Genomic DNA, 25,708 nt, shown 5'->3' on the forward strand with positions numbered 1-25,708 from the left:
CTCAAGATTCTACTTTTATAGAGTCATGTTATACTTTTTGTTTGCATCCTGCTTTACCTGCCTCTGCCTTATTGGTTAGTGAGTTCTTTATGCATTCTCATTGGTGCATGTATGCTCCTTAGGCAAATCCTAACTTTCCTGCTCATCAATCAATCTGTTTGTTATCATGTCTTCAGAAATTCATGTTAGAACACTTGATTTGGGTCAGCAGAAGGAATACCTTTACTCACCTAATTGTAGACATTAGTGTGTTGAATGAATGTTCTTCTCACAATGGAATATAAGCTCTGAATAAGATATAAATACCACCATTTAAGAATGATTACCATCATGGATGACCCAAAGAGCAATGGAGAGATGTGTGGCCAAAGAAGGCTGGCAACAGCATGTTTTCATTGATGATTTGAATATGAAAAGTCATTTAAATAGTTGGAGAAGTAAGTGCAGCCAAGTGCTGCACAGTGAAAATAAAGAAAACTAGAAGAACATTCAAAGTACTTAGCTGATAACCTGCAAATATTAATTGGATTAGAAGAAACTTCATTGGTTGAGCTCTTTATCAAGGATTTACAAAATGATATGGAAAGTAATTAGATGAGTAGGAAAGACAACCAGGTTGGCTACAAGAACAACTAGAAAGATGAAGACTGATGATCTTTTATGTGTGAATAATAGGGAGAAATTAATAGTAAACCATATAGAACAAGTAATTATTATCTATCTCAAGGTATAGGTTAATCCTTTCATTGGAGAGAAAGCAAAAAGGCATGAGAAATGCCAATTCACTCATGGGTGATTGTATTTTCTTAGAAAAAGAGAGCAAAAAAGACTTTTATTGTGAAAGCAAAAAAAAGCAGAAGAGGGAAAATTGTGACCCATATCAGGAGTTTATAGAATAGAAGAACACAACCTGACGGAGAAAAGGAAGAAGAATCATTGTGAACCTGGAGTTAAGAGGCAATTTTAAATTCTCTTAAATACTAGGGAGTTAGATAATCTATGTCACAGCTTCTTAATTTGTTTTATGTGAGAAACTTCTTTGAAATCCTGGTGAAGCCTACAGACCCAGTCTCAAAATTATAATAATAGCTAACATTTACATAGCATTTAATATGTACCAGGCTAAATACCTTAGAAATATTATTTCAATTGTTACATACAACACCCTGACAGGTAGATGCTATTGTTATCTCCATTTTAACAGATGAGGAAACTGAAGCAAGCAGTGATTACATAATCTGACATCAGATTGAGCTGATTATCCTGACTTCAAGTCCCATATTTATTCAGTGTGCTACTCTTGCTGTTCAGTCATTTCAGTCATTTCTTACTCTTTGTGACTTCATTTAGGGTCTCCTTGGCAGAGATACTGGAGTGGTTTGTCATTATCTTCTCACATTCACTCTACAGATGAAGTAACTGAAAGAAATAGGGGTAAGAGACTTATCCAGGTTCATATAGTTAGTAAGTGTCTGAGGCTTTCTGACTCTGGACTCAACCCTTTATCCATTAGTTGCCACCAAGGATCCAGTAAATAATAAATATTGACTGCAATGAATAGACATAGGACCACAAAGGAAATCGACTATATTGAAATAGACTTATGTGCACACTTACATACACATGCATACATAGCCTTACATTCAAGGATCTCAGGTTAAGAACATCTGTTGTAGCCAGAAGCAAGTACATTTCCTTCAAAGATTAGGAGTGTGGCTTCCCAGATAATGTCAGGAGAGTAGCAATCCAAGAAGGATCTGAGAAAGAAAAGTGAAGCAGTGAATCTTCTCCTTCTTGGGGATGCTGAAGCATCCAGTGATTCAAGAGAGGAATCTACAGCTCTTTTCCCTGGGTGGTAAGCAGAGGGAGAGAATATATATATATATATATATATGTACACATATATATATACATAATATGTATATATATATAAATATAATGTGAAAAAAATTTTTTCTAAAACTTGTCAAAGAAAATCAATTTCTGGGGTGAGTTTGATGAATCTGACATTGCCTGTAGATTTCTCTCAGTGGTCCATCATCTTACAATGAAGATTTGGTCACCACACAGATGAGTCCACAGAGCCAGAGAGTGCATCTAAGTACCTGGCTGAAGTCACAGAGTTTGTTCAAGTGCTTTCTTCAAGTCCATTTGATTTCCAGAGCCATTAGCAGGCTTTTGACAAATTGGTGTCGATACAGGATATCTGACATCCATGGTATATGAGATTCGTTTAAAAGAACTGGGAATGTTTATCCTGAAGAAGAAATGTAGTGGCACTGGTGGACATGACTTCACATCTGTTTTCAAGTATTTGAAGGGCTCTATTAAAGAGAAAGGATTATTTTAGGATGTTTGGACCCTGAGGACAGAGCCAAGATCCATGGGGGAAGTTGAAGAGAGAAGTTTAGACTTAATGTAAGGAAAACAAAGATGCCTTGACTTTTTTGGGAGGTCCAGAGTTGTACTTCATCAGAGTTCTCAAGAAGGGGCTGGCATCCCATTTGTTGGCTATGCTATAGAGGAATTCCTTTTTGTGTATGAGTTGTATGTGCTTGAGATCCCTTCTTGCTCTGAGAATCCATTGGCCAAGAATCTCTCCTTAAAACCCAACTATCAATCATTGTTTGAGGAAAGTTTGGCTCTGATGTCTTTTCAGGGGATTCTTTGAACATCAGGAACAAAGGTATCTAATTGAACCACTGGGGCTGGCAGAGCAGGATGAGCAAGAGCATGCTCTGTACACATATGAAAGCCAGGAACAGAACCTTCCTGAGACATCCTGTGGAGTGGATACAATAGAAGAAGATCTGATCGTGGAGAAAACTGTAAGATCAGGAAATAATGCCGTGGTAAGTATTGTGCTTCCCTGCCCCCCCTCCCCACGTATTATGCTCAGTTCAGAAAAGAATCAGTCAAAACAATCCTTAAAGGCAACAGAGTTATCCTAACTCACCCAAACTTTCCTGGTTACCCTGGGTCTGCAACTGACAACCTCAATGGCAGCCAACCCAACAGCCCATTGGATCAGACTATTACCATTGAGATTAACAGATATAAAAGTCAGTAATAATAACTGTCTTAACAATATTGAGAATAATAATATTGAGAAAATTGTACAGGTTGTACATAATAATTAGTTGGTTGTTGGAGGTCCTTATTCTAAATCCCAGGTCATTATTTACTAACTGTATGATCCTAGATAAGTTAATCTTTCTGGATCTCAATTTTCTTATCTGAAAAATGGTGGGGTTGAACTAAAGGACTTTTGATATTTGTTTTTAGCTTAAATTCTATAATATGGTTTTTTATTTTATTTCCTCCTTAAAGGTCAGGAAAATGGAGGGAGAATAAATAGAATGATGAGGCCCTCCAAAGTTAGTTTACCTAGATATGGGGATGAACACATAATATAAAAAATTCCATAAAAAATAATCTATAGACTGTGACTTAAATGGTACTGTCTGGTTTGTGTATAGTACATATAAATTGTGTATACTATGACTCTATTAATATGTAATACATAATATATAAATTGTGAATGTATATATCTATATGTCCTCACATTTTTTATATTAACATTTCATTTGTGCAGGTCTAAGAAATATGTTTTCACCTAGAATGCATTCACCTTAGCCCAAGTGATGGGGATAACCCCCCAATATTATTTCTTAACACTCTAAACATTTGTCATTTATAATTTTACTTCCACCCTTGTTACTTCTACCCTTGTTACTTCTCAATTAGGGAATTGTCTCACATTTAATTGAAAATGTCCATGGCAAGGGTAATGCATTTTAATTTACTACCTTGGCAAGAGTTAGTTCATTAGAGACTGCTAAATTTCACAGTTGGCTGAGAATGATTCCTTGGTGAAAAGCAACACAGGAAGAATCTTGAAAAAGGAGGAACTAGAGAGAGGTTTAGAGTCTGGGTAGGATGAACCTGGAGAAGATGGGTCTAGAGAGGATGAGTCTTGAGCAGTCATACAGTCAGAAGAAAAAAACAAAAAATTCTCCAAGTTAATCTTGGATTCGGCCCTAACTATATGCACTATTTTGTGCAAAATCTCAAAAGAGATGGGAAAATAAACAAATGTCTACTTTGTGAGTGTATGATTAATGGTCCATATTTATTTGATATTCAACTATCCACAGATATGCATTGGATTCCTCCTGTAGAATGCAGTTTTGTTGAAGTCAGAACTTATTTTCATTTGGTCGTTATATTCTCAGCCCTTGGCACATAGCAGAGACTTAATAAATTCAGTTGCAAATGTTCCTTTTTGTTTATCTTCATATTAGACATCCAAATCTGAGAAGTATATTGAAATTTGCTATCTTTTTTTGTATTACTCTATGTGTTCTTGTAGCTCAAAAAAGATTTTCTTTGTGAATTTGGATGTAATGTTTATTATTGAAAATGTTTGGTTATCTATAGTTCTTTTTCTTGTTTATTTATTCATTTTTTCATTTTTGAATATTTGGTTTTGCATTGTCAGATAGTGTCATTGCAACTCCTGTCTTATTTTTATGCATTTAATGAATAATAATTTTTCTATCCTCTCAGTTTTATTTTATGTATGTTTTTATTTTTGAAATAAATTTCTTGGAAGTAACAAATTGTGAGGTTTGCTTTCTTATCCAAATCTCTTTTTTTCTCATTTTGTTGAATTGTTTAAACCATTTACATGTAAATCTATGTTAGGTTTATATTTTCTTCCATCTGTCTCTAATATTTTTTCGAGTTATGATTTTCTCTCATCTCATGTAAATATTATACTTCTTTTAGTCATTTTACCTTAGTTTTTTTTTTTTTTTCATAAAGCACTTTTTCCATTGGCTCTCCTTCAGCTCTGATCTCTCTCTTTGTCTCTCTCTTTGTCTCTCTCTTTGTCTCTCTCTGTCTCTCTTTGTCTCTCTCTCTCTCTCTCTCTCTCTCTCTCTCTCTCTCTCTCTCTCTCTCTCTCTCTCTCTCTCTCTCTCTCTCTCTCTCTCTCTCTCTCTCATTCTCTCTCACACTTTTCCCTTTGAGATTTTCCTTATTAGTTTCTTTTTGCCTCTTTCTTTTATCATGTTATATAATTCTCTCCCCTCCTCCACCTTTTCTCAGTCAATATTTGCCTTCCTTTTCTTCCCTTCAATGTGTCTTGTTTATTAGTCTTTAAAATTTCCTTTTTTTATACTCCTTTCCCAAAATGATTTCACTCTCTTCATTATTCATTTTCTCTTCATCCTATAATGGTCTGATCTCTTTCTTTCTCTATATTCCCTATGTAATCAAAGATTCTAAGATGTCCATTCTAGGTTCTCCCATGTAGGTGGTTTCTGTCACTCCCAGGTAGCATTTACTCCAGGTAGCATTTATTCCATGGATACTCCTTTCCCTTTTTGTTTTACTCCTAAAACAATTCCATTACCATAGGTGCTAGAAAGGACAATGCCCCAGGTGGCCCACATTCCCTGACCACATTTTTCATTATTTGGCCTCCCATTGACCTATACCCTCCTTTGGTTATTTTTCTTTTCCTATTTTCTCCCAATGCCCCCCTTGTGTTCATGCTCTCCCATTCCCTGAGGTTCCAGGTGTATTCAAGGAATCCAAGTATGTATCTCCTAATGTAGCATGAGTAGAATTCTTAGATACCAAATCCCACAAGCCACTGCCAGAATAAGGTTTCCATTTTCTTTCCCAGACCATCTTTCTTCACCCATAGGTACATTTATCAGTGGAAGTTCCTCCCACTACAAAAGTAAAACTTCATTTAAAATCCTCCCCATCCCCTATCTCTTCCTCATTTACCCCCCTATAGGCTTTTCTAATTTCTAATACCACAGGGGTCCCTTATCCTCATCCCTAACCCTTGATTTAATCTTAGTGTTTTGTACCCTTCTCTCTATCCCTCTCCTCTTTTTTCATGTATCCTTCCATATTATAATGTGATTAAAAAATCATTGACTCACCTGTAAGAAAAAGTATTGCCAGGTTCTATCCACAATGCTTCCCACCTGTCTCTTGATATTTCCTCCACTAGAGTTTTGCTTTGCTATTGGTTTCTCCATTGTCCTGATATTACTGCTAATATCTTTGACGGCTGCATTTATTCACTCTTCCTGAATTTCTATTGTTTAGGTTGCTTAAGAAACAATCTCTTCAGTTCTGGTTTTCTTTCTAAAAATGTTTCAAACACTTTTTTGCTCTTGAACATTCTTTTTTTATCATGGATGGTAAGTTCAGAGTTGTAGAATAGGTCAGTCTAAGCTACATTCTGAACTCTAGTGTTTTTCAAAACACATTATTCACATCTTTCCTTCTTTTTTTATAGTAGTCTGACTAGTCTTGCATTACCTGGATTTTTTTTTGTATTGTAATTAAAGGTCTTTTTACTGATGGCTTGCAAAACTTGTTTCTGAATTGAATTATTAAATTTGACCTCTATGTGTCTTGGAACTTGTAAGGTTAGATTCTCTTTCTGGAGACAATCTAGTATTTCTTTTAATTGATATTTCATTTTCAGTGTTTGAAAGTTTTCTTGTTCTTTTCTGCATGAAAGGATCAGGTGTGTTTTTTTGTTTTGTTTTGTTTTGTTTTTTTTGTCATGTTCTTATGGGATATCCTTAGGTTCTTAGGTCATTCCTACACATCCCATATTTCAGATGAATATGCTTTGCTTACATGACAATTTTTTTTAAATTTTATTCTTTTTTCATTTCTTCTAAATTGTCCTTTCATACTAGATATCTGCATGCCCAATCTATTGAACTTTCTCATTTCTTTGATAAACCTTGACATTTCAATTTCTAGTTTTTCTGTTCTGTCCGTTATTTTTGCTATATAGGCTGCTCTTATAATTCTTATTATAATTCTTATTTCTCTTTTGAACCATTTGGAAACAATATGTTGTGTTTCTATGTTCTCCTACAATTCCATAAGGTCAAGAATTGGGCTGTTTTGCATTGTTTTGCACTATTTATTGATTGATGAATAAGCTCACTTATTACATTTAGATGCCATGTTCCTTCTTTTGTTACTGGTTTAATCTTTGGTATATCTTCTTAGAAGCCATCAGTTTATATTTTTAAGATTATTTTTAGATTCTTGGTGTCCTAGGCCATGGAGACAATTGAAGTTCTTTATCTTTAAAATATAATTTATATTTTAGGGAAGTTTGAGAGGTCAGGAGATGAAAGAAAATGTCTAGTCCTCCATCTTGTTGCTCATATGACCTGGAAAATTGTAGAACTTGTTATTTAAAAAGAGATGTTTGTTGAGTTGTATTGTTGAATTATAAACAGGTGCAGGTGTTCCTATCAGAGTATTGGGATGAAATATAGTATATTAATAATTTCCTCTTTATATCTCTTGTTAGAAACTAGAAGACATGAATCAAAAGAAATGTATCGAGTACTATTTGGTTCTGGATAATAAAGTGGTGAGTATTTAGATAAAGCAATGTTCTGGTTAATTCCCTTATAAAGAAAATAATTTACACAGCTTCTGAGAGAACAAAGGGAAAAGTGTTGTTTGACTTGTTAAAAGGGAGAAAGGGTTCTGTGTCACCTAGGCACCGATTGTTCTAAGGAGATAAAGGTCAATTTGAACACTGCGCTGATAACCTGGAGTCAGTGTACTTTCCTTTACATCATCTATGGGATTAAGAAAAACAGGTGGCTGATTTTTTTTTCAAACTCTCCATTTTCTTTTTCCATTAATCTTATATTTTTTTGTTGCCATTATATTGATAGATACGTACTCTCATTTTTTTGTTTGATTTTTCAATTGGCACTGGGCCCCAATGCTGTAGATCCAGATTTTCAATTGTATATTTGCACTGTCTGTACAATGGTTGACTTATACACACTTATGATTAACATAGTATATATTATCATAAATATAAATATAATACACATATAACATATGTATATACATATAACATATTCTACTATATGCAGAATGTAATATATGCATATACAACATATATATGTGTATATAAATACACAATGTATATGTATGTATATCTATGTTAATGCAATGTATTTGTGTATATATGCATGTACGTATGCAAACACATACATATAGATATATACAATGGTGAGATGTGGAGCGCTATGATTTCAGCAGTGTGAATACAGAGCCCCCAATATGGATGAGTTATTTTTCTCTAACATACAATCTTCCATAATTCCATGAGAACTAAGATGATAAATGAATTGCTATAAATAGATGGATAGATAGAAGTATATGTAGCACAAAGTATGGTGTATTGAGTCCAAAGGAAAGATTCAGATAAAATGTTCCAGGAAAATTTGAGGAAGAATCCCCTTTCCCTCATAATGTCATCATTTTGTTTCCATTGAAATTGACACTCTTGTTCATTTTTTTTTTTAGTTCAGAAAGTACAACCGAAATCCTGAAGAAATAAGACAGAGGGTTTTTGACATGGTCAACTTTGTAAATATGGTATGATTTGTATTATTTAAGTCAAAATGAAAGCAGTTTGCCAGGACATTTTCAGGGTTTCTTAGAAAGGTTAGAGATACCCATTATTGCTGTTCAACTAGGGAAAGCAGAATGAACATATTCATCATCATATGAACACTGATAGAGAGGGAATTTCTGGTTTATTTTATACCTGTTGCCTCTAAAGGATACTTCCAGTTAATGTTATTGTGGCTTGAGAGTCAATCTAACATGAATTCAGTGCCATCTTTTTCAAAGCACAATCTGCAAGATACTGCCCCCACAAAAATTCCCAAGACATTTGTGGTCTGATTCTTAAACCTCCTCTACTATTGAATTACCTTGAAAACCTTCTACTGGAATATCACCAGGTACTCTGTACTTTAATGCCCAAGGAAGAAAAATATAGAATTGAGGAAACTTCCCTTTGGGAGTCAGACACCTGGTTTGAATCTAAGATTGGCCTTTTTTATCTTGGTACTTGCTACTTTCCCCAGGCTTCAGTTTCTAAAGGAGGAAGATAGAATAGGATTTTTTTAAAAGTTCTGAATCTCTTTTCCTAAGTCTTAAGCAGCTTTGGGGGTATTACAATAAATTCAGAGTCCAAAAGGTCCGATAGAAACAGCACTAACTCAGGAGATGGAGGAACTTTGTTGAAATCCTGCCTCTGTTATTTGCTATTACCTGTGTGTCCCCAGGCAAGTCACATAATTTATTTTCTGATAAATTAAGGATTGGATTGGATATTCTTAAAATCTATTTCAGTATAACTCTAAATTTTCATGACTTGGGCTCATAATCTGTCTTGAATTCTTATTACCAGCATAATCTGGCATAAATTACTTGAATTTATTAAGCTTCAATTTCCTCAAATGAGATAATTGGATTAGATGACATCTAAAGTCTTGGCTAACTCTAGGTCTATGACCCAAATCCTAGGATCTGAGCAGCACTCCTTCTTCTTTTTTTGAGCTTTTGTTTTCCCATTCTGCAAAGTGGGAGTGTTACACTTAATGGACTCTGAAGATCTTTTGAAAATTATTTTCTTTGACTCGTTTTCTACTATTAGGACCATGTCAATCTTTCCATGAAACTGGAAATATGTGTATGGACTTATCATCTTGTAGTTATAAAATCAGAGATTCAAAAATGGTGAAGTCATAATCCTCAGCTTTGCTTTTTGACTTGCATTCATTCTAGTAATGTAAAGCTCACTGAACTGTCCTCATTTGCTTGATCTTTTTGACAAAAAAAAAATAAAAAATTATACTAATAAAGGAACTTGACAGCACATCTCTGAGGTATAGACCAACAAAGCACATTACTGAATTAGGGTATTGCCTGTCCCCCACACTGACTATTTGCTGAAATTCCCATTTTGATTCTTCCATCAGAGTGACCAGAAGATTCAGTACTCTTAGAACTGTAAGGATCTTCAGAACTTATGTCTGATTTTTAACCAAAGTAAGAATGTCTTTCCACACATGCATCAAACATCTTCAACAAATGGTCAGCCAATCTCATGAATGATGTTTATGGAAGTAGAATGTCTGGACCTCACACATTCACTCAATTGGGAGATCGAGAGCCAGTGATTCAGAGAACCAGAGACTTAGAGCTGGAAGAGATGGCAGAGGAAAACCAGTCCAGCAAATTGATTTTACAAATAATGAAATAGAGAATACAAAAGTTTAAGTGAGTTATTCAAATTCAAAGATGATAGACACCATATGGCCTGCCAATAAGCTCCAAATCTATCTTCTCCATTTGTTCTTCCTCCTCCTCCTTTTACTTCTTGTTCTTGTTATTCTTCCTCCCTCCCTCCCTCCCTTCTTTCTTTCTTTCTTTCTTTCTTTCTTTCTTTCTTTCTTTCTTTCTTTCTTTCTTTCTTTCTTTCTTTCTTTCTTTCTTTCTTTCTTTCTTTCTTTCTTTCTTTCTTTCTTTCTTTCTTTCTTTCTTTCTTTCTTTCTTTCTTTCTTTCTTTCTTTCTTTCCTTTCTTCCTTCCTTCCTTCCTTCCTTCCTTCCTTCCTTCCTTCTTTCCTTTCTTCCTTCCTTCCTTCCTTCCTTCCTTCCTTCCTTTCTTTCTTTCTTTCTTTCTTTCTTTCTTTCTTTCTTTCTTTCTTTCTTTCTTTCTTTCTTTCTTTCTTTGGGTTACACAGCTAGTGTCTCAGGACAGATTTGAACTCATGGAGATGGATCTCCATTCATTATATCATCTTGTTGCCGATAGAGGGATCAATAAATAGATGATGGATGGATAGAGGGATAGATAGAAGTATATGTAGCACAAAGTATGGTGTATTGAGTCCAAAGGAAAGATTCAGATAAAATGTTCTAGGAAAATTTGAGGAAGAATCCCCTTTCCCTCATAATGTCATCATTTTGTTATAATAAAATAATAAAAATAATAAAATAATTGCTCAGAGTATGCATCTTACAAGGATGTATTAAGAGACACACAATTTTATAATAGTTTCTGCAACATTTTGCAAATCTGAATAATTACTCTGTTATCAGAAGTTTAAATCCCTTAGTTCTAAAGTATGTTTTCTTTTGACAGCTGTATAAAAAGCTCAATATCCAAGTGGCTTTGGTCGGGATGGAAATATGGACACATGGAAATAAGATAAAAATAAGCCCTAATGCAAATGTGACTTTGGAGAATTTCTCAAATTGGCGAGGGGGGATTCTCCCTAAAATGAAGCGCCATGATGTAGCCCAATTAATCACGTAAGTTTCAATTTCCAATGCAAAAATCTGGCTGCCCAAGGCTACTAGAAGAGAAACTTGAAAAAATCTTGCCCAAAGAGGTTGTGTAAAGACAGTATTTAATGTCTGCATGAACTATTTAATTGTCTGCAACAACTACTCAGTTAGTTAACTCTTTAGTACCTGGATATTTGGGGAATATCTGGATAATTTAACAATTTTTATTTTTGCATAATAATTATGTAATAAGTGTTGACAACTTTATATAATTCCAGAGTTTCCAAAGGAGTATTGCTCTCTCTTTGTATGTATTACATGCATTATTTATACATGTAAAAAGAAAAGAAAGCTATTTGAAATAGTGATTTGTATACAGTCCTCTCTATTCTGGATGGCATAGAAAAATACCTAATTTGTTTCATGTTTGCAGAATAAAAAATAAAATAAAAAGAAAAAAAATAAAGGAAATGATCTTGGCTGGGATATTGTTATTGTTATTGTGTTACATCACAAGGGGGGAGTTCAAATTAGATCATTCATACACACACACAGAAACATGTACATGTATATGTATATAATTAAAACCATGATACTCTTTAAAATGCTATATAATGGTTAAAGAGGAAGAGGAGGAGGAGGAGGAGAGGAGAAGAAGGAAAAGGAGAAGGGGAAGAAGGATGAGGAGGAGGAAGAGGAGGAGTATGAGAAGAAGAAGATGATGATTATTATGATGATTCTCTTCTTTTATTGGAGAGATGGAGATTAATGAGTGTGAAATCTTGCATATATGTCATTAGGTAAAATCAGATGTCCTGATTTTTTAAAAATTTGTTTTAATTTTTAAAATTTTAATGTTTTAATTTTTATTTGTTTTTAAATTTAAAATTTCTTGGAGTGAGGGAGGTGCTTCCAGAAATGTCTGTGAAGTTTATTTTTATTACATTATATTATAACATGATATATTATATTACTATATTATTATTAATATGCTATCATACAAGTTTATTAATTATTTATTAATATTATGAAGAATATTATTAAATGTTAAAAAGATAGAAGAAAATGAAATTCTGGAAAAATTTGAAGGGAGAATTTCCAATTATCCATAAAATATTAGTTCTTTAATCTCAAGTTCCTGTTTATTATATGGAATGTAGTAAGATTTATTGAATTGAATTGAACTGAATTGTTGAAAAGGACACTGGGATCACTGAGGTGTAAAAATAGGGAACATTTTCCATGAAATGTGACTTTTCCCAAGAGGAAATCACAAAAGGAAGCAGCAAGGAAGCATCTCTTTACTGACCACTTCTTCATTGTTTCATGAGGCTAGTGATTTACTTACTGAAAATGTGACATTTTCACTTTTTTTTTTTTCTGAGGCAATTGGGGTTAAGTGACTTGCCCAGGGTCACATAACTTTTTTTTTTTTTAATTTCAGTGGGATAGACCTCAGTGGACCCATTGTGGGCTTGGCATTCATGTCGACAATGTGCTCTCCATACCACTCTGTTGGCATTGTACAGGTAGGCTGGGAGATAAACTGGGGCTTTCTACCATTTATTGTGTAATCTTCCTTAAGACAAAGAAAGCACGTAGAGACTATGAAGTTACGTACATTTGTTTCTCCAGTACATAAGGATTAAAGTTACTCCAGAGACAGAGTATTTGAATTGTATTGTTAATACATTTTCTAATTTTTTTTTCTTGCTTTCTTCACTGGGAATCTTATCCTCTCCTTTCCAGTCCTCTGAGGAACAGGGGAGGAAAGAATTATCCCATATTCCATGCCCTTAATTAACTTCAACAAGGTCACAGCCTCATCAATGTGATCTTAGAGACCATTTTGTCCAAATTCTTCACTTTATAGAAGAGGATTCCTAATCTCTAAAGATTTACTCCATTTTGCATAATAATCTCAGGCTTCTAAACTCTTTGCAGGAGTCATACTACCTCCTAGTGAATGATTCATGAACCAATCCTAACGCATCCATAAGATAATATAATAATAATAACTAGCACTTTGTAGTACTTTGTGGTTTGCAAGTTATTAAAGGTTTACCATAGGGTAGCAAGATACTAAGCACTAGAGGCACGATGCTGCTCTGGGAGTTTATAGGTTGTTCCCTTAATTCCTTGCCCAAGATTCCAGAAATAAATTAAGAACTCAGTCACTTGATTTTTCTTCCTAGTCCCTAAAATAGCCTAGCTGGGGGACACAGAAAATTAACCTGTCTTCCTGATGTTTATTTTGTTCAATTTTTGTCCCCAGGACCACAGTTACGACCTCCTCAGGGTTGCAGGAACAATGGCTCATGAAATGGGCCATAATTTTGGAATGTTCCACGACACCTATGTGTGCAAGTGCCCTTCTTCAATATGTGTGATGGATCGGGCACTCAGGTGAGGGAGGCCTCCTTGTAGCACGTCCCACTTTACATTTCTCACACATTAGGGGGTGGACATGGCAGATATCAATGAGTGGTCCCATTTTTCACAATCCAATCAGAGTTTTTTATTTTCAAAACCATATTCTGTGGCATACTCTCTGTCACAAGAAGTGGGGGCAATGGAGAGTATTTCTGATTTTTTTTTTTTGGAGGGGAATAGTAAATAATGCTGGGATTTGAAGAAGAAACACCTGAGTTCCAATTGTAGCTCAGTTGCTTGCTACATGTATTAAATTAGGAAACTCATTTTCCTCTTTGGCCAATGTTGGTTTCCTAAACAACTATAGAATGGGTGGGGGTCGGACTCAATGGTCTCTAATGTCCCTTTGAGCTTTGAAGCTGTCAGCCTTCAATCTTGTGTTAGATTCTCTGAGACTCTCAGTAAGCCACTTTGCTTCTCTGGACCTTACTTTCCTTGTTTGTAACACAGTGAGGGTTACATACCCATGGAATATATAATCCTACTTTTATTTTTAATCCAACCAGCCTTTATATACCCAAAGACTTCAGTTCCTGTAGTCGCAATAGCTTCGAGAAATTTCTAAGAACAGCATCCCCAAGCTGCCTGAAGAATATTCCTTTACCTACTGATATAATATCTACCCCAATCTGTGGGAACCTGCTCATAGAATCTGGAGAAGAATGTGATTGTGGATCCCCAGAGGTACTCAAAAACTCCTTCTTCCATTTCTCAGACAGCATGTCTACTTAGAATTAGCTATGTAGGGTAGGAGGAGAGGGTGGAGTAGGAAGGGAAAGTATATATATATATATATATATATATACTGAACTTTTATTATATAAATAATATATTTATATAATATTTATTTATATATAGAAATGTCATATAAATAATATATATTATTTTATATTAATATATTATAATATATAATATATATTATATATTAATATTTATTATATATATTTTTATATTATTATAATAAAATAAATATTATATAAATATATTATTTATATAATAAAATTTCAGTCCTAGTAATAGAAGTATTTGGAGCAGTTGGGTTAGGTAATTCAGTTGATTTTAATTTAATTTAATAGTAATATATAGAGATAGTATGGCATAGAGGAGAGAAGGCTGGCCTCTAAGCCAGGAGAACCTGGATTCAAATCTAACTAAGGCTGGCACATACTGATTGTGAGACTGTGGACAAGTCCCTTAACTTGTAAACAACTCTCTTGGAGCATTATCTGTAGAGAAAGTGCCAACATGCAGTGATGGATGGATTTTCTTCATCTGAGAATAACCTATACATATAGAATAAAATATCCAAATACTATCCTATTATATGACAAGGTCCATAATTAATGAGATAGATAGGAGAATGATATCAATAAAAACAAATAGATAAAAATAAATATAAATAAAATAATAATAGTATATAGAATATTAATATAGGTTATATAATTATATCAAAATTAAATAAATTGTATTATAATAGTTATATACTTATATTAATATATAACAGAAATATAGAAATAAAAAAGAAATATATATTATTTAAATTATTTTAACATGTTTATTATATTATATAAATATCTAATTTATAATATTAGTTATATACTTATATGAATACACAATATGAATATATAGATGTATAGTTCCTCATCTTATCTCCATGTCTATATGAGAATAAATGACCTAACAGAATGTGTTGAGGGGACTAAAAAAAAAGCTGAAGCCATTGTAATGCTTTCCCTCAATGATTTTTTTCCAGGAATGTACCAATGTTTGCTGTGATGCTGTAACATGTAAAATCAAGCCAAATTTTAAGTGTGCATTTGGAGAATGCTGTGAAAACTGCCAGGTAAGGTAGTGATCAATATTCCATATTCATAAAAATAATGAGGACGACAAAGTAAGCAATGATGATAATTATGATTAATATAACAGGAATAGCAAATGTATGTTCAGAATTCTAGATTCTTGAATTAATCATCGAAAGCAAAAGTCCATGGGTTAAGGTGGTATAAAGCATGAAAACAGCACACCAAAAAAACCGACATCAAGGAGTCTGTTTTTCATTTGTTCCAGCTTGCATGTTCTTTGTTTGTGAGATAGAGATGATCAGAAGTTTTTCTGATCTGCCTTTTTCAGGGTATCCCTTTCTCTGATGTCTTTACCTCTCAAAGGTCTGTGGTGAAGTTTGTGATTGGTGTTGAAATGTTTATTTTGTTCTGTATGCAGAACAGTTCCAACCAATTGTAGTGATCTAAATATGATGATGAGAGAACTGGACTCTAAGGGGCCTTCTTTAAAGACTGTCATATCTAGAGATACAGTTATCTATGATTGAGGGGGTTACATCAAATGAAGGAATGAATGCAATTAAATAAAAATAAACATTTGTAAAATAGTAACTATGTGTCAGCATAATCATGATGCCAAGTGCTGGAAATACAGAAACATGGAAGGAAACCAGTTTTTGCACACAGGGAAGTCATGATCTCATAGTAGTGAATGGCACAGGTATTTTAGTTGTTGGAATTGTAGGAAATCAACAGGGTGAATCAGTGAGGGAGCTAGCAAAGCTGAGAGATCTTTAGAGTGCAAGAGAGCTATTTTGGCAGAGAACTGGAAAATATGCTAGGACCAGATTATATATGAACTAGAATAAACTGAATTTGTAATTGACTTCATTGGGAGCAGGGGACCAGTGAAGGGATATAGGTCTATGGATATAGAATACATATGGGAGAGAGAGAGAGAGAGAGAGAGAGAGGGGAGGGAGAGAGGGAGAGTTATTCCCTTCCTTCCCTTTCCCTTTCTTCCCTTCCCCTCTCCTCCCTTCCCTTCCCCTCTCCTCCCTTCCCTTCCCTTCCCCTCCCCTCCCCTCTCTTCCACTCCCCACTCCCCTGCCTTCCCCTTCCCTCCCATTCCTTTCCCTTCTCTTCCCTTCCCTTAAAAAAAGAGCCTTTGAGTTATAACTTTCCCTCTTATTTTTCTCTCTATGATTGTTTCTCTTTCACCAAAGGTCTGGCTCCTATACCAAAGTAGAAGGGTGTGATAAGGAAGAACGTTGATACCCTAAGTTTTCCAGTCTCTGCCTGTGGCACTTGAGATGTGGCAAATGTTGTTAGGCCTGAAAGGGGAACTGATAGGATGATATTTACTTTTTTCTTGAACCACTAGGCCAGTTCACTTTCCAGATGCTTAAAACACTTTTTGGTCACAAGGTGAGGGATATTTCCAACTCAGGCATTGAGGAAGACCCACTAATAAATAATCATAGGATTTAAAAGCCAGTGTTTCATCAGGGATCAAACCACAGAGCTTTATAATTTTCACAACTTGAAAGAAGGTGTTTATTTTGTGAGAAGTCAGAGGAAAATCTTGGAGAGAAAATTGGCTTTGAGTTCAAATTTCCTTGAATCTTAACCCTTCCTGTATTAACTTAGGAAAGTCAACTTATCTCTCTGGGTCTGAATTTTCCTCATCTGTAATATTAAAAAAAGTTAATAGAAGAAGTATGAGTCCTGGGCTTGATATCTGGAAGGCCAGAATTCAGATCATTCGTTAGACCCTTAGTAACTGGGTTCTTGGATACATCATGTGATGTATCTCAACGCTGTTTCTTACCTGTAAAGTAAAGGGTTCATGGCTGTGGAGCATCATGGGATCCAGCTTTCTCATAATGCATATATGGTAGTTGAAGATTTAGGAAATTAAACACTGTGCCCAAAGTCATCTAACTTCTATGCCTAAAATGTGAGATTCAAAATTCTGAAGTATTTGTCCCTCAGAGAAATAGAACAGAGGAAATTGATGGAACGTATGTAACCACTGCCTCTGAAAAAAAAACAAATGGAACAAATAAATGACTTTAATACCTAGATCAATTTCTGTTCCCTTCCTTCCTTCCTTCCTTCCTTCCTTCCTTCCTTCCTTCCTTCCTTCCTTCCTTCCTTCCTTCCTTCCTTCCTTCCTTCCTTCCTTCCTTCCTTCCTTCCTTCCTTCCTTCCTTCCTTCTTTCCTTCTTGTACAAAGTCACAAAAAATCAAAAGTGATAGAAGCAGGATTTGAACCCAGGTGTTCTGGCCCCAGCTGTAGCTCCCTCAACACTTCCCCATGCAGGATCAGAAATGGAGACAACTTCCTCTTAATCTTTTTTTTTTTTTTTTTTTAACTTTTCTTCTAGATGAAAAAGGCTGGAACATTATGCAGGCCAGCAAAAGATGAATGTGACCTGCCAGAAATGTGTGATGGCAAGTCTGGGAGCTGTCCCAAAGATCGATTCCGAGTCAATGGATTTCCCTGCCAAAATGGGCAAGGTTATTGTCGGATGGGGACAATGCCCAACCTTGCAGGACCAGTGTGTCAGTCTTTGGGGAGCAGGTAAGAGTTGAAAGACATTTAGGTTTATAACCTTGTAAACTCTTTGAAGACAAGGATTCTTTTCATTTAGTCTTTATATACCCAGTGCTTGGTAAACAATGTTTAGCACACCAATAGGCAGCTAGGTGGGGCAGTGGAGAAAATACTCCAAGAATCAAGAAAATCTGGGTTCAAAGTTTAACTCAGGCATTAACTAGCTAGCTGTTTGACCTTAGGGAAGTCGCCTAAAATATCTGTACTTTAGCTTCTTCATCTAAAAGATGGTAACATGGCCTTCCCTCCACCATCAGCACCCAAATTCCTCATCCCCAAAAGGGCTTATCTATTGGTTGTATATTTTAATCTCTTATATACATTTTCTAGTAGATTGTACACCTCTCTAGAATAAAAAATAATAATGGTAATCATATGTCTACTTCACAAAATTGTTGTAAGGATTACCTGCGATAACATATATGTAAAGCACATTGCAAATCTTAAAGTGCTAACTGCTATTATTAGATTTTTTTTTTATTGATTTTTTGAGGAGTGAAGGAACAAATATTTATTAAGTGACTATTATGTGCTAGGCACTGTCAGGAACAGTCAGACGTGATTAAAAAGACTGAACAACTGTATTACGCTTTTCTACAAATATTATCTAATTTGATTCTGACAGCTACAGGAAGTAGGCACTATTATCATTATCCCATTTTCCAGATAAGTAAACTGAGTCACAGAGCAGTTAAGTGACTTGTTCAGAGTCACAGAGCTATTAAATGGAGAAGTTTGGGTTTGAACTCAGATTTTTCTGATACTAGGCCCAGTGCTCCATTTGCTATAGCATCACCTAGCCACCTGTTACCTTTTGGTTCAGTCATTGACATGCTGAAGTTTATATCACCCAGCTAATTTTACTATTATTTTTATCTAAAGCTTATATTTCCTGCACAAAATTGACTGATCTGAATTCATAATCCTCTGAAAAAAGAGTAATCAATCAGGAAGAACTTTGTGTCAATTTGAACAGAGGATTTAGATTCAAATCATGTGATGAACTTACTTAACTTCCCTCAGCCTTAGTTTCTTCTACATGTAAAATGGGAATATTAGTAACACCACTAGATAATTTTGTGATGAGGACCAAAAGAGACAATCTATGTTAACCATTTTAGAAATTTTAAATTTCTCTATGCATTTCAACTACTATGAGTTTACAAAGAGGCCAATTGTTGTTTTTATATAGACTACTGACAGTTTGACTCTAGTCTTCTTAAATGTTTCCCAGTCTACACTGATTGGTCTTAAAACCATAAATTTCAAGCCAGAAAAGACTTAATAATTTAACTAGAGCAACCCCTTCCCTTTTATACATAAGAAGTTGAAGTTGAGACATATGAAGTAATGTGCTTTCTAGAGTGCCCAAATTGAGGTACCAAAATATTCTATGCTTTCTAGAGCCCCCAAATTGGGTGCCAAAATATTCTATGCTTTCTAGAGCTTCCAAGTTGGAGTGTCAAAATATTCTATGCTTTCTAGAGTCCCCACACTGGGGTGCCAAAATATACCATCCAGACTAGCTCTCTGAAGGATCTTGGGACCAGTCCGAGTCCTTGGTCTTAGTGGACCTGTGAAGAAGACAGGAGACTTATAAGGTTGGTCAAAGATGTGGATTCTCTCCACATAGTTTGAAGCCAGGTCCTCTGATAGCAAACCAAGTTGCCTTTTCATTGTAGTATGCAGTCTGTCTCCCATTGCTAGGAGACTATTCTTTGGACTTCTAATGGCAATGGGCTTATGCCATTTTTCAGTGGCTATTTCTATACAGTAAGATAAATAGTGAAGATTCCAAACAGATCTTTCTAAATATTTAAATACTCAACATTTCATTAAAAGAACATCTTGATAAATCATTTAAATTTATATTTGGGCAAAACAGCTTCTGTGTCGTGGCAGAGGGGCTGACTTAGCTGTCTCCTGGAGTTTTCTAGTGCTTCTGTCTAACCTAGCTATATATGTTATTTTTTGTATTTAGTACAGCATACATCAATCTAGAAAGTTGGTCTTAAAGCCAGGAAAATCAGTGTTTACATCCTTCTCTTTTATGCATTGGCTGTATGTCAAATCATGGAATCTCTCAATACTTTTAAGTCAATCTCTAAATCTGTAAGAAGCAGAGAATGTACTGACTACAATTATAGAGGGAGTTTCCACATCTAAAAGTTCCCTATACAAATGGAATCACAGATCTGCTCCCCATGATCTTACTAAGTACAATATCTATTAATACTCATATGCAAATACACATACACACATACACACATACAAACACATGTCAATAGATATACACACAATCCATGTATATATATGTGTGTGTGTGTGTGTGTGTGTGTGTGTGTGTGTGTGTGTGTGTGTGTGTACCTCTAGGACCACTTTCTCTTCTTTATCACTCATAGGTAGATTAGGTTCCCAGAAAGTTACTATTCCTCTCCACAGAGAGGAGTTAGAGTTTATAATACAATTCTACATGATTTCCCATCAAATTTGTTCCCTCGTAGTGATCAGTTGATATTAATTAGCTTTTACAAAAAGACATATACTGAGAAAGTACAGTAAGAACAGAGATTTAAAAAAATCTCTTAAATTTGGGCATATTCTCTGCTCTACACAGTTCCCTGGGAAGAGAGGAAGCTCTCCCCACATATGCTAAAGCAGGGATCCACAGCTTCTGATTTAAGGAAATCATTTTCTCTTTTCCCAAAATTCTCATGATGAAATAAAAATGAAATCTCCCTGTGTCAAATGCCTTGTTAGTTTTTCGTGTCAATGTCATTGCAGAGTTCTAGAACTACTTGTTCTTGCTCTGGGAACGTTACTACCACCAACAATTCAAAACTTTTGACATTTCAAAAGCCAGTCATTCATATATGTATGAGTAAGCATATATATCAATATATTTCAGGCACTATACTGAGTACCAGGGATATTAATAAAAGGGGAAAATTAATATACAAATCTCATGGCTCTAAATCTCAAGGAGCTCATGTTCTAATGAGGGAGATGATGTGCAAACAGTGCACATTCTAGTGCTTTTTCCTCTAGAATAGGGATAAGGAGTTAATTAATTCCTCTTAGCTGTTATTCTCTGGTTATAGACACAAGGGTCTTCTTCCTCTAAGAATTCCTGAAATTTGTCTAGCTTTTGCTTATATGATCCTATCTTTATATATACAGGTCAAGAGATGTATTTAATTCTTCCTGAAAATCCCAATACATTTCATAAATAGAGTAATGAGACAATCTAATGTTTCAGAGCATTCAAAGTATTATCCCTTTCAAAATGAGAAAGGATTTGCTTTTATCTTTAATTGAGTGAATTCATGAAACAAAGTTATGTTTTTTTCTTTTTTTTTCCTTTTCTTTTTCGTTTTGGCATGTATTTTCATCTGCAAGGAGTAGGGCACCTTGTAGTTTACATTACTTGGGATTATATGTATAATATACATGTGCACATGTAAACAATTTTTCTCTTGTCTCCCAATCTTGCATGATACCAGGGGCTCAAGCTGCTGAGAGGTCCTGCTTCGACATAAACAATGTTGGTTCAACTTATGGCTACTGCCGAAGGGTGGATGACATGCACATTCCTTGTAAAGCAGGGTAAGGACCTTGACTTTTTCCATTAGCAGATTCTAAGGGTAAAGGTACAGTTGCATGGCTAGCTGGTAACTTATTTGGAGAGAGAAACTTGGAAATCAGTCATACAAATGGTATTGAGAGGAGGCATTGAGAGGAGGCAAGTGGAGAACAAAGTTAGAAAGCATCACTTCCCTGTGTGTCTCATTTCCTCCTTGTCCATTCTGTGAATTCTTAGAGCATCCTATTTCTCATATTTTAACTAATTACTCTTTAAACTGGTGATATCAAACTTAAATACTTTAGAATTAAACTAAAAATAACTTGAGCTAAATTAAAAAGAACTAAATTCTACATAAAGATCCTTGAGAGCTGAATATTGATTTAGAAAATCACAAATTAACATGACCTATGTTTTATTGTATTTTTATATTTTATTAAATCATTTTTAATTGCATTTTAATCTGGTTGGTCATACTGGGATGTATCGAGGTAGCATAGCCAATGAGTTTGACACCTCAGCTTTAAGCCATCATCTTCATCCTCCCTATGGCTAAAACTTTCTTATTTTTTTCCTCCTAGGAGTTTTTTGTGTGGCAAGTTATACTGTTATGGAGGATCAGACGTTTTGCCCTGGAAGGGAAAGATCATGTCTTTTCTGACCTGCAAAACATTCTCACCAGAAGATAGCAACCAAGAGGTTTCTATGGTGGCCAATGGAACCAAATGTGGAGACAAGAGTGTATGTTAATATGGGTGGTCTTGGCTCCAAGGAGTCTTAGGTTTATATCCACAAGCAGAAAGGAAAAAAAAAGAGAAAGAAATCAAAACATAAATAACAACAAAAAAGGTGAAAATACTATGGGGAAATATACTCAGTCCCCATAGTCTTTCTGGATGTAGATGGCTCTTTCCATCACAAAACTATTTGAGTTGACCTGGATCATCTCATTATTGAAAAGAACCAAGTTTGTCAAAATTGATTATTGAATAATCTTATTGTTGCTGTGTACAATCTTTTTCTTGTTTCTACTCACTTCACTTAACATCAGTTCATGAAAGTCTCTCCAGGTCTCTCTGAAATCATTCTGCTGATCATATTTCTTATAGAACAATAATAATCTATAATATTCATATACTGTAACTTATTCCCAAATAGATGGAAATCCACTCTTTCCAGTTCCTTGCCACTACAAAAAGAGCTGCCTCAAATACTTTTACACATATGGGTCCTTTTCCCTTTTTATGATCACTTTGGGATACAGGCCCAGTAGAGACAACTGATGGATAAAAGGGTGTGCATAGTCTGATAGCCCTTTGGGCATAGTTTCAAATTGCTCTCCAGAATGATTGAATCAGTGAAAGTTGTGATTCTTTTGACAAATAATTTTTCTGGGGATGCTGAACTGAATTGAAGCCAGAGGAGAGTTTTTTTTCTTTTTTTCTCTCTTACCCCTCCAGGTATGCATCAATGGGGATTGTATAGACATTGAGGATGCCTACAAGTCAACAAATTGTTCTTCAAAGTGCAAAGGACATGCAGTAAGTTCAAATTATTGATTCCTAAAACTTCTTGAATCCCAAACAATTTTAAATCACTTTAAGCCAATTCAGCAAACATTTATTTAATGCTTGCAGCATGCAATACATTGTATAAACACAGGGGGAAAATATGCTTCTGGGATAGCTAGGTGGAACAGTGTATAGAGTGCCAGCCCTGGAGTAAGTTAGGAGAATCTGAGTTCAAGTGCAACCTCAGACACTTTACTTACTAGTTGTGCAATCCTTGGCAAATTATTTAAATCTAATTGTCTTGCAAAAAATAATGCTCCTTGCCTTCAGCTGGCTTATATTTTACAAGAGGTGGGATAGTGGTGGTATAAGACAAGGAATACATATAATTAAAAATAGGCAATATCCCATGATAAAAAAAAAATTAGAGAGAGGGAAACATAATTTTAGATAGGCCCCAGGAAGATCATTGATCATGGAAGAAAGAGGGAAAGCTTCCTGAAGGAGGTATATAGTTTGGCTTTAATAGGTAGAAATTCAGGAGGTGAAAAAGAGAAGGAAGGACATTTCAGCAAAACACTCAGAGTTAAGAAAGCTTGCAATTAAAAGAATCTGGGAGATATATGTAAAGGGCTAAGACTTTGAGTAGGTGCACTTGGAAAACCAAGCACTTAAGGCTAATTACTTATTGGACAATACTCTATGAGAATATGCTTGGAAAATGACCCTTCCCACTATTCTGTGCTGGCTCAATCTTTTGGTGTATACAGAGAATTATGGGAGGGACTAGGGGGTGGAGTAAGACGAGCCAAAGGAACTTCGGCAGTAGAGAAAGAGAAGGGAGGTTGTGGAGATCCTGCTTCCATCCAATTCATTTCTACCCTTAAGACCAAGAATAAAGACAAGGACTTTTGCTTATCCTGATTCCAGCTGATTCTAAGGTATCCAGGGTGCTAACTTGGTCTTCACAGGTATACAGGGAGAAGAAGGGATCTAATTTAGTTGAATGATAGATGTTTTTTTTTAAATTACATTTGGAAAACAAAGGATCATAGGACAATGACAATTGACTATAAAAATAAGGGTGGATTTCTCAATTGTCATTTCTCTTCTTTTTATTTGCCAAATAAATTGAGTGGCTTTTAGATTGGAAAGGGGAGAATTTAAAAATCTCTATTGGGAAAGCAATATGGAAAGAATACTGATTCTGGAGAGGACATGAGTTCAAATTCTATCTCTAATGATGACTACTTTATGACTTTGGATTAATCATTCATCTTCTTTGGATCTCAGTTTTTTTATCTGTAAAATAGGAGTTGGTCTGGATGGATGAGGACTCTTCAAATCCTTATCCTGGGATCCTGGGAGTTGACAGAAAAGATAAAGCAAGGAATAATGAGATGATACATAGCTTTCTCTTGATTCAGTTCATATAATCTGACTAAGGTGAATTATAATCTTAGGATATCAAAACAATAATAGCATTAGTTATCATTTCTTTAGAACTTTAGGGTTTTCATAGCACTTTGAATAGTTTCCCATTCCATCCTCACAACAAACTTGGGAGAAGGGTTCTATGATTATGCCTATTTTACCAATGAGAAAATAATTTGAGACTGGTTAAATGGTGTTCCCAGAGTGAAAAAGCTAGTATGTGTGTGAGGCAGGATTTGAACTGGAGCTTTCTAATCCTCTGACAGTTTTACCGTACTAGCTCTCTAGAAAATGGGATTTAATAGAGGTATATATAAATTTTCACAGCTATTTAAAACCAATGGATGTCTGGAAACTACTATGCACTTTTTCTTTTGTAGATGTTCTTATGAATTGCCAGGTTACTATAAATCCATGGTCTGTATTATGAAGCAAGGAAGAATATAATCTAAGACTGTATTTAGGGGCTTATAGTGAGGAGGAATGAGGAGAAATCAGAAGAAGGAAAACAAACACATTTAGAGCAAAGAACAATAAACTTAATTGTTTGACATTTTTTGGGTAATTAGAATGATCCTGGCTGTTCATGCTCATATTCTTTTTATTTCACCTTATTTAATATTTTCCCACTTCCATTCAAAATAATTTGTTTACATTTGTTTTGAACATTTTTGAGTTCTAGGTTCTCTCTCTCTTATCCCCATCTACAATTAAGAAACCCCCTGTGCAATTATGAAAAATATTTCCATAAAAGTCAAGTTGTGAAAGAAAACATAAATCTCCCACCCCAATGAAAATAAAAACCCTTAAGAAAAATTAAGTTAAAAAGAGAGAGATAGAGAGAGAAAGAGAGAATGTGTCAGTCTGTATTCAGATACTATCAGTTCCTTTGGGTATGGATAGGATTTTTCATCCTAAGTCTTTCGGAGTAGTCATGGATGATTGTACCCTTAAGAACAGCAAAGTTACCAAATCAGTTCCAATAGAGCAGTAATGAACTGAACCAGCTACACCCAGCAAAGGAACTCTAGGAGATGACTGAACCACTGCATAGAATTCCCAATCCCTCTGATTTTGTCTGTCTGCATTTTAGATTTCCTTCCCAGGCTAATTGTACACTATTTCAAAGTCCGATTCTTTTTGTACAGCAAAACAATTGTTTGGACATGTATACAT

The 25,708-nt window shown here is 35.0% G+C and overlaps 1 protein-coding gene across 1 annotated transcript in view; it reads left to right on the top strand.

Moving 5' to 3' along the window:
• The window catches only part of ADAM28 (ADAM metallopeptidase domain 28), a 73,815-nt gene that overhangs the window by 28,417 nt on the left and 19,690 nt on the right, over positions 1-25,708 (top strand). Inside the window, 13 exon segments of the mRNA XM_074285423.1 lie at positions 2,660-2,852; positions 7,370-7,432; positions 8,389-8,460; positions 11,022-11,191; positions 12,612-12,696; positions 13,443-13,573; positions 14,107-14,284; positions 15,354-15,443; positions 17,775-17,927; positions 17,929-17,971; positions 21,508-21,610; positions 22,169-22,328; positions 23,048-23,128. Of these exon segments, the coding sequence (XP_074141524.1) occupies positions 2,660-2,852; positions 7,370-7,432; positions 8,389-8,460; positions 11,022-11,191; positions 12,612-12,696; positions 13,443-13,573; positions 14,107-14,284; positions 15,354-15,443; positions 17,775-17,927; positions 17,929-17,971; positions 21,508-21,610; positions 22,169-22,328; positions 23,048-23,128 (1,522 nt within the window).

The sequence above is a fragment of the Sminthopsis crassicaudata genome, chromosome 2 (genome assembly GCF_048593235.1).
Source record: "Sminthopsis crassicaudata isolate SCR6 chromosome 2, ASM4859323v1, whole genome shotgun sequence".
Taxonomy (NCBI): domain Eukaryota; kingdom Metazoa; phylum Chordata; class Mammalia; order Dasyuromorphia; family Dasyuridae; genus Sminthopsis; species Sminthopsis crassicaudata.